The sequence below is a fragment of the Temnothorax nylanderi genome, unplaced genomic scaffold (assembly GCF_030848795.1).
Source record: "Temnothorax nylanderi isolate EJ_2023f unplaced genomic scaffold, tnyl_v1.0 TNYL_tig0297_pilon, whole genome shotgun sequence".
NCBI lineage: Eukaryota > Metazoa > Arthropoda > Insecta > Hymenoptera > Formicidae > Temnothorax > Temnothorax nylanderi.
In genome coordinates this window covers 26,045-42,759 of record NW_027249359.1, presented here as the reverse complement: position 1 = coordinate 42,759, position 16,715 = coordinate 26,045, and the positions used below count along the sequence as shown (strand labels likewise).

The window sequence follows — 16,715 nt, the reverse complement described above, 5'->3', positions numbered from 1 at the left end:
TCGTCATAGCTGTATGAAGTGTAAGAAAGTGATTGTAAATATCATTCCTTAATATATTACGTAACACTATAGGCCCTGTATACAAAAAAAAAGTTCTAAATTCTACTGCTTTCCAGTGCTTAATATCGTTGGTAGACCTTGGCTTTCTTACAAACTCTTTGGGCGTTGAACTTCTAATTAAAAGCAGTAGATGTGATATTTTATTTTTCGCTCTGCTGTTTAATCGGACACTCCGTGGTCCTTTGTGTAACCAAAGTAAAATTAATTTTTTTACAATACCTAAACATACTAAATGCATGTAATCTAATGGTGTTCTACTTATAGGTAAGAATCTGGGAATATTATTTAAAATACTGTAACCGATTTGAAAATCTTTGTAAGCATTGATAGCGAATAATTCATCTGTTCTTAAAGGATATAATTTTACAATCGGAAAGCAAGTTCTGCCCTTTATACTTTCTCCTTTGATAATGCATTTCGTGCAACTGTAGAATCCGGTATGGCCTTTTGTGCATAATACAAAAGATTTCGCAGGAGCATCACATATCAAAGCTTCCAAACTAATTTTTACCACACTATTATTATAAAAATAACCCTCATTTATAAAAAAAGTTAAATCGTTTACTAAAGGTTCCAAAAAAACGTTTGAAATTTCATGTTTTTTATGTCCAAAAAAAGCACCAACTAAATACACATCATTATGTGTTACATTTGAACATAAAATAGGCCACAAAGATGCATTTAATGATTTAGATACAGGAAGACCATCAATGTTCAACATTAAACGAATATGTTTACTATTACATTTCAACAACATATTTTTAATTATATTACTTAAACCCCAATATAAATATTCGCCTCCACATATTTCTAAAACTTCTGTTTGGCGTGGAGTTTTTAATAATGTTCTTACGTCTTTGAAAAAATGACAAGATGTGTGTTCCTGCAAAATCTTTAACAGTTCATTACATGCATTATGACAGATATTATATTTTATACTCCATGTAGCTATGGCGTTTCTAAATGCTTTATCATCATCAGTTTTTGTATTATCTATATTTCTATTATCTATATCTATATCTATATTTCTATTATCTATATCTATATCTATATCTATATTTCTATTATCTATATCTATATCTATATTTCTATTATCTATATCTATATTTGGACTCTGCGATCTATTATTATCATGTTCTTCTACATTACTTCCATGTTGATAATTATTATCTAAAGTAAAGTGTATAACATCATGTGTAATATTTTTATTGAAAACTGGATTATTTCTTTCGTCATTTTTTTCGTCATTTCTTGCAGAACCATTTAAAAAAACATGAGTTTGTGTGGATGATCCTGCAATATCTATTGCAGTTTCATTTGCAATAATTCGCCTAGCATGACGTTTAGAGACATTAATATTTATTTTTTGTGTATTAATCATATTTAAAAAATTAATTTGTTCATATACAATATTTTGCTGAAAAAAAAATAGATATAAAAATATATTTATACTTATTTTTAGAATATATTTATTTTTTATTTATTCTATATTTTTATATTTTATACGTATATATACTACAGCTCGGAAAAGGAACCGGGTAATAAGAGAACGGATACCCGCCCGCCTGCCCGTTACCCGTTGCGTACTATTCCGCATCGGTTCCGCTGGTACCTGCATATTTGAGTACCCGTGCGTACAGGTTCCCGAATATGCGGATATACTAGCGGAACCGGTGCGGAACCGTATGCAACAGGTAACAGGCGGGCGGGCGGGTCCCGGTTATCCGGGTATTCCGAGCTCTATAAATCGATTTAACCTTAGTTCGTCATACTTACTGCGTAATTCAGCAGCCGTTACTTCGAGCAACACCACTGATATGAACACAGTAGGGGAGAGTTGGATATTACCGAGCCCCTAAGAATTGAAGCGTATATCTAAGCTTAGAAATGTTTCAAAAAAACAAAATGTGCAGTTTTAGATAGGTAATTTATTTGGCTATCCATATATCATAGCAATAATCTTGAAAGTTAAACACAAACTGAAATATTAATAATTTTCCAAAAAATGAGAAAACGCGGTATTATCAAACTGGTCTGATAATATCGTGACCAGGTCTGATAAAATCGTGCCCAGTTTAATAAAGCCGTACCTATAAAAATTACTCTGGCTTTAGCCAGTGACATGAAGTAGAACACAATAACAAAATGTTTTTTTTATATTTATGCATTAATATCGTCTAGTAGGTACCTACATATAAACGATCATTACATATAACGATCATTATAAATTCAAATCAAAACTTAAGCAACGATCTTTTCTGTAAGCACCTTACATTGTAAACTAAACAGTCTTGGTAACTCTTAACACACAGTTATCGTTATATCTATGAGTATTATACCTTGGGCGCAAAATTATCAAACTCAATCATTTCACTTTACAACCTTAAAATATATAGGAAAGAAACGCGTGTTTCTAAAATCACTTTGCAACCTAATTTTATAGTGTTTTAGCCTATCAAATCCGTCAAATTTATTTCTCTAATGTAAATATTATATTACTCACCTCTTATCGAAACTACCAGCAAAATTGCAACGAATAAGCAGAAAAGCTTCCAGAGCGCAGTGTCTTTACATGGACGGCCGGAACGAATTGACGGCGCATGCGGGTGGGGTATTTCGTGTTACTCTATGATATTAACATCATTGTAGGCGCGTAATACAAATAGCTATTGACTTAAAGAATGGCGCGGAATTGTCAACCGCGCGGTAATATCCAACTCTCCCCTACAGCTAACAGTGAGCCACACCCGTAATAATTTGACTTTTGTTTTGTCTCGACTTGTCTCCATTCGTCTCGACCATCGCCATTAATCGTCATACCACTCGCGGCTCGTGGCACTGCTTCCTGCCACTCGTGCTAACTTCGTAATTTTAAAATGCCAACTCAGATGTGCCAACATATATTCACAAATAAATATTGCGTATTTAACATTTCCGCAATCAGCCTGAATCATTTCGGCGAAATATTACAATTGTATGTCTCTGTAGTATTTCTGCAATATTACATTGTAACTTGAAATGTTGCAACGTTTCTGCAACGTAACTGAAAACTTTTGTGCTGTATGGGCTTGTGTGCGTTTCAAGTTGGTGACTCCGCATTGAAGTGCCTATCGCAGTGACTTACGCTGCCGAGATACACGTGTAAAGTGTGAAAGAGACCGCTCATTCAGCTCTGGTGCATCGACACGACGAATCAAGCTCACACCAGCGCGAGTGCCGACCGCCAAGTGTCTCACCGGCTCACGGGCTATTCATCAAAGGGAGGGCGATTCATACAATTGCCCCTCGAATACACGGACAATCAAACAGACTTCTCGTTAAAAAACAGCTCATCGTTTCGCAGGTCAGATTGTACATTTATTGCTAATTAAAGACGGCTCAGACTGTGCTCTGAGTTACATGCAAATTCAACGAGTCCTTCTCATCCCGCTTCCAACGCCGGGATTAATCAGCGATTTCGCGAACATTTGGTCCTTCGAGCCGGATGCGTGGAACTTACGGTGTAGCTCAGACACAGATCACGTGAACAGTGCATGCCCTTCGAGGCATAACACGTAGACATTATCACGCGCTCTCGCGAGTGTAATGCGGACATTATCACGTGCTCAGTACATGGCCTCAACGGTTCTCGTTTCGTGCAGTATTTTTCACGCGTTCCTTGAACATTCGCAGGTTTCTCATCGTGTGCTGCTCAGTGACGGCTCAGTATGTCGGAGCCAGCAAAATTGGATGCGAGCAAGTCCCCCCTGCCGCTGCAGCTCAATGTGCCGCAAGATAAGCGAACGTCAGATCGCCAAGCCTCACCAGTGCGTTTGTCTACGGAGCTCACCCTCAAGGTTCAAACTCAAATAAACCGCCTTGCGACGGTGCAGAATATTGGCGAGACGCTATCATCTTGTGCAGAGGACTCATCATTAGAGGAGATCATCCAAATCTCAATGCATCTCGAGAAGGTGCTTAAGGCATTCCTCAAGGAGCACTCATATTTTGAAGTCTCATGGCCGGCGGCGCTCATTCAGCACGAGTACTTCTCAAAGAACGTTTACGCCGCGAAGGCGCGAGACTACATGGCTGCTCGTCGCGCTGTTGCGAAGATCAAAAGCGGATTTTTAGAGAGGCCCGCTCCGAAATCTGTATCCGAATCGTCGCAGTTCTCGCATGACAACCAGCGGCTGCCGGACATTAACATCCCATCATTTAAGGGCGATTACGCTGCATGGCCCACGTATCGCGACCTATTCAAGGCCGTCATCTATGACAGCCGACGATTCACCGACGTGGAGAAACTCCACTATCTGCGGCTCTCATTTGAAGGTCTACCTGCTCAGCTTATCTCCGGATTGCCTCTCACCGGAGATTCTCTCAAGCCATCATGGGAGATGCTCGTCGATCGTTACAAGAACAAACGCCTGCTCATCCAGTCGTATCTGGACCAGCTCTTTGCCAGCTCAACACCAGTGCAGAAGAACGCCGCAGCACTAGACAAGCTGCTCAACACCTTCAAGGAAGAAATTAAAGGCCTCCAATCATTAGGCGTCTCACAGGACTTGGGCGACTGCATCCTGGTGTACCAGTTGTCTAGACAGCTGGATCGCCAAACAAAGGAGCAGTGGGAGATGTCTCTGGGAGCCGCGTGAGAGTACCCACGATTCGTGCAACTCGAGCAATTCCTGACATCCCGAGCACAAGCACTCGAGAGAATTGAATCAACGGCCAGCTCTGGAAGCTCGGCCGCATCAACAGCAAGGCGTACCGCGACAGCTCATTATGCAGCAGCTCAGCCGGCCCGCACGGCAACCGCTGACGGCTCAACGGTTTACCCGTGTGATTGTTGCAACGGCACTCACTTCATTGTGACGTGCACTAGGTTCAGGGATCTCTCACCGGGCGATCGACAAAAATTAGTCATCTCACGGAGGCTATGTTTCAACTGCCTCGGCCGCCACAACGTCCGCTCGTGCAAGAGCTCACGGGGGTGCAAGAAGTGCACCAACCGACACCATGCAATGCTGCATGAGGCTCATCAGTCGGACTCATCAGCGAAGCCAATCACCAGCTCAGCCTCGGCATCTCAATAGGAAAATGGTGCAATCGTCAACCACTCACTCTTGGCCCGCTCATCACACTCAACATTATTAGCTACGGCCCTGGCTCAGATCGGTTCATCTGTTGCTACTCAGCGTGTACGGCTTCTCATCGATTCAGGTTCAGAACTCACTTTCGTTTCTGAATCACTCATTCGTCAGCTCAACATTCCTCGCAATCATTCTGTCATTCTCATTACCGGAATTGGTGGCGGAAAGTCAACGCAAACTCGAGGAGTTGCACTGCTCAAGCTCCGCTCACTTCACTCAAGATCAGACGTCACTATTCAAGCTCACATTCTGCAGACGTTAACTAACATCCTGCCATCATTCAACGCTGCACCACAGGAATGGCCGCATCTCACCAAGTTAACCTTGGCTGATCCGGATTTTCTCACACCCCGGCCAGTGGATATCATCATTGGAGCTGACTCATATGGGCAGGTCATTAAGCCCAATATCATCAAGCAGAATCCATTGATGCCAATCGCGCAGCTCTCAATTTTCGGATGGCTCGTTCTCGGACCTGTCGACACATCATCATCGGCACCTGCTGCAGTGCATCATGCCTCGGTTCAGGAGAGAGAAGATGCTCTCGACGAGCTATTGTCGAAATTCTGGACACAAGAAGAAGTGCCTGCGAGTAATAATCATGATCTTACTCCTGACGAGCAAAGATGTGAAGAACATTTCAAGACCACTTTTTCGCGGGACTCAACAGGTCGATACACGGTTCGAATTCCATTAAAATCATCACCTAATACTCTTGGTGATTCGTATCACACTGCTCATCGATGTCTGCAGGGCTTAGTAAGACGATTCTCACGAGATCACAACTATCGACGTCTGTATCATCAGTTTATGACAGAATATCGAGAGCTCAATCACATGACGAAGGCTTCACCTGTTTCCAGTCAGCACACGCAATATTACTTGCCACATCATGGAGTGCTCAAACCAGACAGTGCAACCACAAAATTACGTGTGGTATTTAATGGCTCGAGTGCATCTACATCCGGCCGCTCACTTAATGATATCATGTACACGGGAGCCAAGTTGCATTTAGACATCACAGATGTTTTGCTCTGGATTCGACAATTTCGGCATTTAGTTGCCACTGACATCACCAAAATGTATAGGCAAATCAACGTACACAACGTACAAAGATGACTGGAATTTACAACGGGTCCTCTAAATAGACGAACAGCTCAATGAAGTGCCACATTATCTAACAACGGTCACCTATGGCACCAAGGCTGCCCCGTTCTTGGCAGTACGAACACTGCTGCAACTGGTGGAGGATGAAGGCCACAATTTTCCCCTTGCAGTGCCGCCACTCACTCGAGGCCGATATGTCGATGACACATTTGGAGGCGCCGACACCGTTCAGCAGGTAATAAAAATTTCATTGCAGCTAAAGAACTTGTGCATGGCGAACGGTTTTCCATTAGCAAAGTGGCACGCGACTCATCAAGATGTGCTCACTGCGGTTCAAGCAGAAACAGATCAGGGCTCACAAATTGCATTTGACGATTGCGTAACCAAAATACTCGGATTAAGATGGCTTCCTCAAGAAGATTCATTCACATTCTTAACAAGGATCTCGTCGCACACCAATCATCTCACCAAACGCCTCGTTTTGTCTGAAGTGGCTCAGATCTTCGATCCACTAGGCTTTGCATCACCAGTAGTGATCAAGGCGAAGATGCTCTTACAGGAACTTTGGCTTCATAAGCTCCAATGGGATGAACCACTGCCATCCCAGCTCTCATCACGGTGGCTCATCATCAGAAAAGAACTCACAAGCTTGATCAAGCTCTCAATACCTCGGTGGTACAACACATGGAGCACCTCGTCAGTGGAATTTCACGGCTTTTCTGATGCCTCTCAACTGGCAATGGCTGCAGTCGTATTTATTACCGTCTACGGCTCTAATGGCGCCACGATTTCATTGGTGTGCTCCAAAACTAAGGTCGCACCTCTCAAACGGCTTACCATCCTGAGACTTGAACTCACCGCAGCACTGCTGCTCTCAAGGCTCATGCAATACGTTCAAGCCACCTTGAAGTTGAACGTTACCGCAACTCATCTGTGGACGGACTCTGTTGTGACACTCACATGGATCAAATCTCATGCGTCGCGCTAGAAGGACTTTGTGAGAAACCGAGTGGCTCAGATCCAAGAGCTCACTCCAGACTCACACTGGAGATACGTACCTGGCACTTCCAACCCAGCCGACTGCGCATCACGAGGCTTAACTACTGCTCAGCTTCAAAGCCACTCATTATGGTGGACGGGACCACCGTGGATACTCACACCGGACGCATGGCCGTCACAACCCGCGCTCTCGGACGAGTTGAGCGCTCATGAAGCTCGTCCTGGCATTGCTCTATATGCGGCCGCTTCTCAGTCAGATTATCACTGGGACCTCATATACAGGTACTCAACCCTCAATAAATTATTGAGAATAACAGCTCTCTGTTTCAGGTTCCTATCTCTCTTGAGAAAATACCGAGACAAGTCGTTGAACTTACACTCAGCTTTGGAGAAGGCCAGACTTTTCTGGATCAAGGCTACTCAAGCGGCATTCTTCTCGCACGAGATCAAGATGCTCACGACCAACTCGAGATTGTCAACTGCTCACGCATTCAGTCGATTGACTGCGTACATTGATGCTCAAGGAATCATCCGAGTTGGCGGCCGCCTCACTCAATCATCATTGGATCAAGACAACAAACATCAAGCGATTTTAATCATCGCTCACGCCCATCTACGGACCCTGCATGGAGGAACTCAGCTGACATTGGCTCATGTACGGCAACGATACTGGATCATTGGCGGACGGGCTCCAGTAAAGTCTCACATTTTACGGTGTGTCGTGTGTGCTCGGCAGAGGGGGATCCGTGCACATCAACTGATGGGCCAACTACCTCTCTCTCGGGTTACGCCGTCACGTCCGTTTGCTCATACCGGAGTCGACTATGCCGGACCGCTCACCATCAAAACCTGGAAGGGACGAGGTGCGAAAACGTACAAGGAATAGATCTGCGTGTTCATCTGCTTCTCCACCTCTGCAATTCACCTCAAAGTTGTGAGTGACTACTCATCGGAAGGATTCATAGCAGCCTACCAAAGATTCTCATCAAGAAGGGGAATTGCTCAAACTTTGTATTCGGACTGCGGGACAATTTTTATTGGAGCAGACGCAGCGCTCAAGAAAATGTTCATCCAAGGCGCTCAAGACCATCAACGGATTGCTCAAGTTTTACAACTTGATTGCACCAGATGGGACTTCAACCCACCAGCCGCTCCACACATGGGGGGCAAGTGGAAAGCGGTGGTAAAATCCGTAAAGTTTCATCTGAGACGGACGGTCGGGGAGACTCTGCTCACGACGGAAGAACTAACAACGTTGCTTACGCAAATCGAAGCCATTCTCAACTCACGGCCGTTGGAACCGTTGAGTGACGACCCTGACAACGTCTCAGCGCTCACACCAGGTCACTTTCTCATTGGAGGTCCACTCACTACCATACCTGAGCCATCGCTGATTGACCTGGCAACTTCGCGACTATCTCGGTGGCAGCTCATCCAGCAGCGTGTTCAACATTTTTGGGCACAGTTGTCGGCTCATTATCTGCAACGCCAGCAGGCGATCTCCAAGTGGCATCATCCTAACCACAGCATCAAGGTGGGTTCCATCGTGCTGCTTACCGACGAACGCTCCCCACCGTGCAAATGGCCACTCGCCAGAGTAACGGCATTGCACTCCGGCAAGGATGGACTCACTCGAGTGGTTACCCTTAAGACGGCCACCACGATACTCACTCGGCCAATTGCCAAGCTTGCCGATCTCATCAGAATAAAGGAAAAGGAATAAGGAATCATCAACAAAGTTGCTGATGGCGGGCGGAATGTTCGAGATTCCGTCATCACGGTGCGCCATCCCACCAGATGGCAGCATCGATCGGGTATCGGCATGCTGAATCCACGCGGCAGCTAGCGCAAGCACGAGCGCGCTCATCGCCTTCTTCTTCCTCGCGATACTCAGAGTCATAAATGACCGCTCGGTGACCAGACGTTTTCACGTGTGCTTGTGTGCGTTTCAAGTTGGTGACTCCGCATTGAAGTGCCTATCGCAGTGACTTACGCTGCCGAGATACACTTGTAAAGTGTGAAAGAGACCGCTCATTCAGCTCTGGTGCATCGACACGACGAATCAAGCTCACACCAGCGCGAGTGCCGACCGCCACGTGTCTCACCGGCTCACGGGCTATTCATCAAAGGGAGGGCGATTCATACAATTGCCCCTCGAATACACGGACAATCAAACAGACTTCTCGTTAAAGAACAGCTCATCGTTTCGCAGGTCAGATTGTACATTTATTGCTAATTAAAGACGGCTCAGACTGTGCTCTGAGTTACATGCAAATTCAACGAGTGATCAATTAACACCTTCCACGCGCGTCCTTCTCATCCCGCTTCCAACGCCGGGATTAATCAGCGATTTCGCGAACAACTCTGTAATATAAAAGCAGTAGGTAACATAAATTTTTCGTGCAAATTTGAAGGAGTCGCGACGCCGATTGCCCCGATTTGTTCCGCGTTCATCATCGCGTTACCGACGTTACGTTAATGGGCGACAAAATGTCCCGAGATGTCGAACGGACGGTTAATAAAGACACGCACTTCGTGAATCAAAGATACCGTAACTGCCGGCCGCTAACTTACGCGACGCGCGAGATATACGAGAATCGAGATTATGAAGCATTCACGAACGGGCGATGTATCACGGTATTCCGTTACTCGAATCACTCGATACGACGATATCACTCAGCTTTCTTTTTTCCTACGGAGAGAATCGGACGACACGATAAATCACACGACAATTCCGGCACAGCGTTCAAAGCACGACACGTTACGAGATAAATGAATGCCACGCGAGTCCAGACATGGCGGGACGAACGACTATCACCCGCGAATATCACAGCGAAACTGCAAATCGTTTACAATTGCCGTACATACCTTCGCCTCGACGTCTCCGTCTCCGTTTCGACGTCTGGAGCGAGCGATTCGCGCGACACGTTCATTTCGAAAAACACTTGATACGTACACTCGTAAATTGTTGAACACACTCGCGTAGCGATTATTCCCGCGGCCCGCAAAACGAGAAAGCAGGAATACCTAGGTACCAATTACTGAAACGAGCTCGTTCAGAAAACAGCACGAAGCACGAAGCACATCAGTGACGGGCGCGCGCGGAGCACAAGCACTTCCTACCTGTACGAAATTTACGTACAGTGTGAATTGTGTAAACAAACTGTTTTTCACAAGAGTTAATTAATAAAGTCCTTTATTGATTTATTTAAAAGCATGGTTTTTGTAGTTATTTTTATGTTTTGCTAGAAATAAACTAAAACAAAACAAACTATAATGAATAATCGTAATATTGAAATTGTTTTTTTTTTATTTTCACATATCTATGATACATGTGACGAATGTCCAAATTTGATTCATACTCATAGCACTCGAATTTCAGATAATTATAGGGATTTAATAAAGTTCCAAACACTTCCTTATATTTTACCACAAAAGGAATTAATAAAAAGTATAGTTAAATGGAAACCGTCTGTCGTAGAGACTCAAATAGCATTCATTTCAGTTGTAAAGGTAAGTTCCAGTTTTATGAAATAGAAATATTTACTTGTTTTGTTTATTTGTTTTGCTCGTTTTTAAAGATTTTCAAGATAAATTTATTGTTTCATGGAAACAGTAACAAAATTTCTAAAGTGTATGGTATATATAGTCGACAAAAAACATAAATTCTTTATGTTACCTATTCAAAATAAAAGTACATTACATTATATTGTGTGCTATCGAGATTAGGCTTAAAGATATGAAAGATATGTATCTTTATTCTATTTTTATATATCTTTTATTCAAGCATTTTCTTTCCATGCTTAATTACATTACGTACTACTTATTTGGACTTTTAAATAAAATTGATTTGTACTATACAATAAGGACATAATTCTATCACAATAAATATAATGTAAAATACAATACTTATACTACAACTCCTTTAATATTATTCTTTAGTTTTATGTGTTCTCTTATTTTTTTATCTTTCTGTAGATTCCCGGAGAAATTGAGAATCTTATTGAAGAACGGAGAAATTTTTGTACACATAAAGGAATTAAACTTCAGCCATTTGTACTTCTGGTTTCTGATGAGAATGACATTACTTCATATGTTATTATTGATGATTTAAAGTACGAAGTTGCAACTGTGCGTAAAGCAGTGGATATATGCTTCAAGAGTTTTCAGGTTTTTAATGCAAAGTATCCAGCAGAATGCGAAAAAATATGGTATTTCTTACAACGCGCCGTATATAGATTTGAAACTGAGTTTGATTGTAAAAATCCATCAGTTTTGACTATTTTAAATTCTATAAAGACCATCACACACAACAAAGACTAACATCATTATGTTTTTTTCTTAATTGAGATTGAGATTTAAATCTCTGATTAAGTTATTACATAAATAGTTTTTTTACTGACATTTTTCATAAAATACTTTATTTTGTATTCAATTTCAATAGAAAAAGATTGATATTATGAAGATTGTTTCTGATTAAAATTTTTATTTATTTTTTGCGTAATACGTTGATGGTACTTCCCTGATAGCACAGAAAGGTTTCTGCAACATTGTAGGGACATAACATTAAAACATTGAAACTGTTACAGTTACGTTGCGTAATGTCTCTGAAACGTCTCTGCAAGATTGCAGCAACGTCAAAATGTCCGCTTCGGTCCGCAAGAAACGTTTATGAAATATTACAGAAATGTTTCTTGAACATTTTGGTGAGGTTGGTGCAATATCCTCTTTGGTTTCACTTGCAACCTTGCAGAAATGTAAAAAAACGTATATATGCGGGAATAAATATTGTTAATAAAAAAACAAATAATTTATTAAATCATAATAGTTTTATTTTTTTTTATTTGTAGAAATAGGTTAGTATTGTATAATATTTCAACATATTGCATTTATATATTTATTATATTAATTATATTTATTATAATAATATATTTATTATATTATTTATTATATTAATATTAAAATTTATATTGCATCAGCGTCCGCTGTCTTCTGATGTTTACTAAAAATGAAAATAATAATGTGATAAAAGTAACGAAAGAGCATGTTATTTATTTAAGGGGACTTAGTAGTAAAAAATTGAAACCAATAATGAGAAAAAAGTTAAATTAATTTTGTACTTCAAAAATTTATATATAGGGTAGACCGGGGCACGTTGTCACACATTTTTTTCAATATTTTTTGTATTTTTTACATTCAATACTTGAGAGTACTGTGATATGCCAAAATTTCGAGTGAACCCTCAGCTTCAATTGGACAGTATCGAATTTTGTGTGATTGTTACTCTACAGTTGTTACATAACAATAAATAACGACAGGTCGCTTGTGACAACGTGCCCCGTGACCGGGGCACGTTGTCACATCAAATGTAATTGCATGCAAAATGTTATCCAAACTGTATTCAACGTAAATATCAATATATTATAGTGCGCTGCAATGTAAAAAAGTAAAATCCTTCACAGAAACATTTATTTTATTTCAAAAAAGTACAAAAAGCACGAAGTTTTTGTCTTAATCTAAATACAAGAATTCCACTCGAATGCGCAACTTATTGATCGTTAACATCAAGACGAATTACTTCTAGATCAACTACTGCGGCTCTCGCAGTTTTCCGTTTGTAGGAGCGCACCATATCCCAATTGCACCTATGACATTAAAATTCGTGACAACGTGCCCCGAGGGCATTTTTTTTACTCTAAACAGCCTCATGGCCGCCACGTTTGAGATATTCATAAGGTTAGGTATTGCACGCGGTAGGTAAAAGTACATACTTTAAGATAATATAAAGGTCTATTCTGAAAAAACATAAGCTTCATGTCCAGTACGTTGAATATTAGACAATAAAATTTTACTTACGGTCGCAAAAAACTTTCAAGTTGATTTAACGTCAACACGGCTGGAGCAATCTCAACACTGTAAACACACCAAAGATGGGCATACACTAACACGTTTTGGGAATGACGGGTGCTGCCCTCTGGTTATTAGTTTTTTAAATAAAGCCGATGTGACAACGTGCCCCGTGTGACAACGTGCCCCGGTCTACCCTATAATAAAGAATTTCAGTATTCTTTTTTATTTTTTTACATATATTCTACATACTATTTATAAATCGAAAATTGGCCATTTTAATATGTAGAGGAAAGTCCCCTATTATGAGATAGGCTCCTAATATGCGACAGCAAGGTTTCTACTAAACTAATAGGTCCTATCTGTTGGTTCCACCATGAACTTATTACCCTTGGGATAAAACCTATTTAGTGGAAAATTCATTGTTTGATCGTGCGTGTAGTCGTTGCAGAGAAAGAAATTGTGAAATTGGATGTTGTCAAGTGCCATGGATATGAGTCTTTAAACCTTGTTTATTATATAATTAATAAATATTTGGCAATAAGTTCTGCATGCAGCGATAGAGTAAGGTCGTATTAATAGGAAAATACGGGATATGTTGAGTTGTTCAATTGTAGAGATTAGATTTGGTGATCGCGAAACCGCAAGGCGTGGTGCTCGTAACATGAGATACTCAGGGTACTCCTGGGTTGCTGGAGTATGAAAGTTATTGTATAGTAATAAAAGAAGAGAAAATACTATATTAACGTTAAGGGAAGGTTTATACGAATTTATAAGACTGTGCTGACCTTGATTTGAGGGGGAAGGGTGGAGGGGGAAGATTAGGTACAATATTGAGTATAAGTGGGTTTACGATTGTTGCAAATATGCTTCTCCATTACATTTGTCTTTCAAAAACTTTAAATAAAGTTTATTAATTGCAATATGATGTATTTTGCACTTTATTAGCGATTTCCCGGGGTCTCTCGTATTAGGAGCACACTTTTTCGATTTTTTTGAAAGCTTATTTTTTACATTTTTCTAATTTTCAGAAAAATCAATATTTAAATTAAATTTTACATTTCAGCATCTTAAAGCTTATTAAATTCCCTTTATAATGACCTATTATATTTTTCAATTCTGCCCATAGACTTCCGGCAATCACACAAAATAAATGTGGTATCTCATAATCGGGGTCTTTCCTCTATTATAATCAAAGTTATACAATAATTTTTTTCATTTTGTGTACAAGTCGACTCCGCTTTCAACGAAAGTTCAGGCGATGAATAGTTCGTTCGACCAATAATTAGAATACCATCATCAAATATATGTTTTCTATATAATGTATTGTTTTATATGAATATGTTATTAAAAGTGCATTCCTTTTCACGCATGATGCATCATTTACTCTTGTTTAACATTCGGTGAACAACAAGGATAAATATGCTTCATACACATCATGCGTGAAACGGAATGCATCTTAAGTCTTATAAAAAGGCTTCGTTGTTACTTGAATATAATATCCAAAATACTATATAAAAAATGTAAGATGATTGGTTCATTATTTCATCGTTCCAAAAGCTTTCGGTCGATTCGAACAAAAAATCAAACAATTTAAGTAACTGGAATTCTAATATATTAAAGGCATTTTTTTGTATTTTGTTTTACATTATATGTATAAGATAATTCAATAATAAAATGTAACATATTGGGAAAATTGTAGAAAATTAATATTTTATTGTCCAGTACCTTTTAAAAATCTATTAATTATACAATTTTCAAAAACTTACGTTTTTCTTTGTTTAAGACTGCGCTCGTGTCTTAAAGTGCCTTGCACAAGCCACTTGGAGATATAATGTGTGATATCTTTCTCTGTCACTTTGTCATCCGTAATACGCACAGCTCCTAAAACATTTATTAATATTTATATTTTTAATACTGTATTGAAATTAAAGTAAAATACTAAAAATTAGTCGCACAACATTTCAAAACTTACGTATAATACACTTCGCGAGCAGCAAATTTTTGAACCCCATTTTCTTTAGCTTTCCAGCCCAACTATATTGTACTGCTATCTCATTTGTGATCGTTCTTTTTAAAATGTTTATAATCAATTCTCGACTATCACGTCCGCCGATTCTATTCAACGAAAAATGGCCTATAAAAATTATAATTTATTACAATTAGGAACATATACATATCCATATATTACACATCGACTGATCTTTTTTGCAAGCTCGTATCTCGATTTTACGAAATTTTTGGTTTTTCTGCTTAAACGCTTCTGGGTTGCCAGAATTAGCGTTTAAGAAGAAAAAACAGAAATTGCGTAAAATCGAGATACGAGCTTCCGAAAAAGATCAGTCGACATATAATGACGTATTTTAAAGTTTATGTATATGGAAAAAAATATTTACTATTTGTTCGAAAAAATCTTGGTTTTCGAGATCCTTCTCCATATTTTGACCTTCCTCATTGGTTTTTAAGAGTAGAGCTATAAATTCCTGCAAAACTGCCATTTCATTATTTTTTGGGGTACCATTTTGGTTTTCTTCTAGTTTGCAAAGCCGATCATCTATTGAATTTAATTTCGCTAATATTTGATTTAGTCGTCTGAATATTTCAGGCAGCATATCTACAAAAAAATAGAATACAGACTTTCGGACACACATATAATAATTGTTATCGTAATACAAAAATAAGTAATTTTGTTTTTATTAATTTAATGCAAGTATATCAAATATATAATTTTGAAATATAATATTTTATACTAACCTTTGCCTGGAGTGACTGAGGCTTCTTTTATAATATTTTTTTTCGAATTAGGATAGAATTCCTCGCTTTGCATTTTTTCCTTGGTAGGTATTAACAATAAACGATTTTGGCAATGATGGTGGTACTGGAAGTGACTTTTCCTTAGTCACTTGTTGATTTTCAGAAATACTGTTATTGTTTTGATCGCTGTCGTCAGAAGTTGAAGAGTAATTATCATTTTCAAGCGTCTTTTTTTGGCGTGGTATACGTTTCTGACGTGAAATGTCGATGTCGGAAATATCCAAGTCGGAATAATCTTGGGCAAGTTTTACTTTTTCAATCCCTGACGCGTACGTACCTGAAAATTAATAGAGAAAACGACATAAAATCTCAATATTAAATAACATACATTAAAATTGTAAAATAATTTACTCACTCGAGGTCCCAAAAACGCGCAGAATTTTATGAGCAGTCCAAGTACAATCAGGACTGGCTTCTTCCATGATTGCTTTCCGAATTTTTTTTTCGTTCGTGTAAGGCGGCCAGTGACACATTATCTTATTGTCAAATAACCACAATGATGGCACCAACTGCAGTCCGTCATCAAAAAGCGCTATTGTAAATCGCGACATTTTCAATCTCATGTAAATATCCTATGAAAGCAGTTAAAACAAATAATTAAAATAAATCTAGCTTTACAAAACAATATTAAGTTAGTATCAGACTATGCATTAGAGATTGAGGATTGGGAATTAAAGATTAGTATTTGACCAATTGTATTTGATCAAAATGTATGTCATATAGAGGTGTGCGAATAGTTCGAATTCGAACCTC

General features: G+C 39.6%; 3 protein-coding genes and 1 pseudogene across 3 annotated transcripts; 3 read left to right on the top strand and 1 right to left on the bottom strand.

Moving 5' to 3' along the window:
* Positions 1-3,767: 3,767 nt before the first annotated feature.
* LOC139780768 (uncharacterized) lies at positions 3,768-4,697 on the top strand. Its single transcript, XM_071719484.1, has one exon. The coding sequence runs from the start codon at positions 3,768-3,770 to the stop codon at positions 4,695-4,697; it is 930 nt and encodes a 309-aa protein (XP_071575585.1).
* Positions 4,698-4,827: 130 nt separating this feature from the next.
* Positions 4,828-8,187, top strand: LOC139780767 (uncharacterized). The gene is made up of 6 exons (XM_071719483.1): positions 4,828-4,884; positions 5,307-6,302; positions 6,352-7,248; positions 7,291-7,583; positions 7,632-7,956; positions 8,038-8,187. Exons 1-6 carry the CDS (start codon positions 4,828-4,830, stop codon positions 8,185-8,187), a joined length of 2,718 nt encoding a protein of 905 aa, XP_071575584.1.
* A 177-nt stretch (positions 8,188-8,364) lies between these two features.
* On the top strand, positions 8,365-9,024 carry LOC139780766 (uncharacterized). The gene has a single exon (XM_071719482.1). It carries the CDS (start codon positions 8,365-8,367, stop codon positions 9,022-9,024), a length of 660 nt encoding a protein of 219 aa, XP_071575583.1.
* Positions 9,025-12,756: 3,732 nt separating this feature from the next.
* Positions 12,757-16,528, bottom strand: LOC139780776 (uncharacterized; annotated as a pseudogene).
* Positions 16,529-16,715: the final 187 nt, after the last annotated feature.

Excerpts from the sequence above, each read along its gene's own strand:
- LOC139780767 (XM_071719483.1), top strand. The coding sequence starts at position 4,828 with ATGCAGCAGCTCAGCCGGCCCGCACGGCAACCGCTGACGGCTCAACGG. Across the intron at positions 4,885-5,306 it reads CGGCTCAACGGTTTACCCGT|CTCAACATTCCTCGCAATCA; the intron begins GTGATTGTTGCA and ends CTCATTCGTCAG. Across the intron at positions 6,303-6,351 it reads GGCAAATCAACGTACACAAC|CTCAATGAAGTGCCACATTA; the intron begins GTACAAAGATGA and ends ATAGACGAACAG.
- LOC139780766 (XM_071719482.1), top strand. The coding sequence starts at position 8,365 with ATGTTCATCCAAGGCGCTCAAGACCATCAACGGATTGCTCAAGTTTTA.
- LOC139780768 (XM_071719484.1), top strand. The coding sequence starts at position 3,768 with ATGTCGGAGCCAGCAAAATTGGATGCGAGCAAGTCCCCCCTGCCGCTG.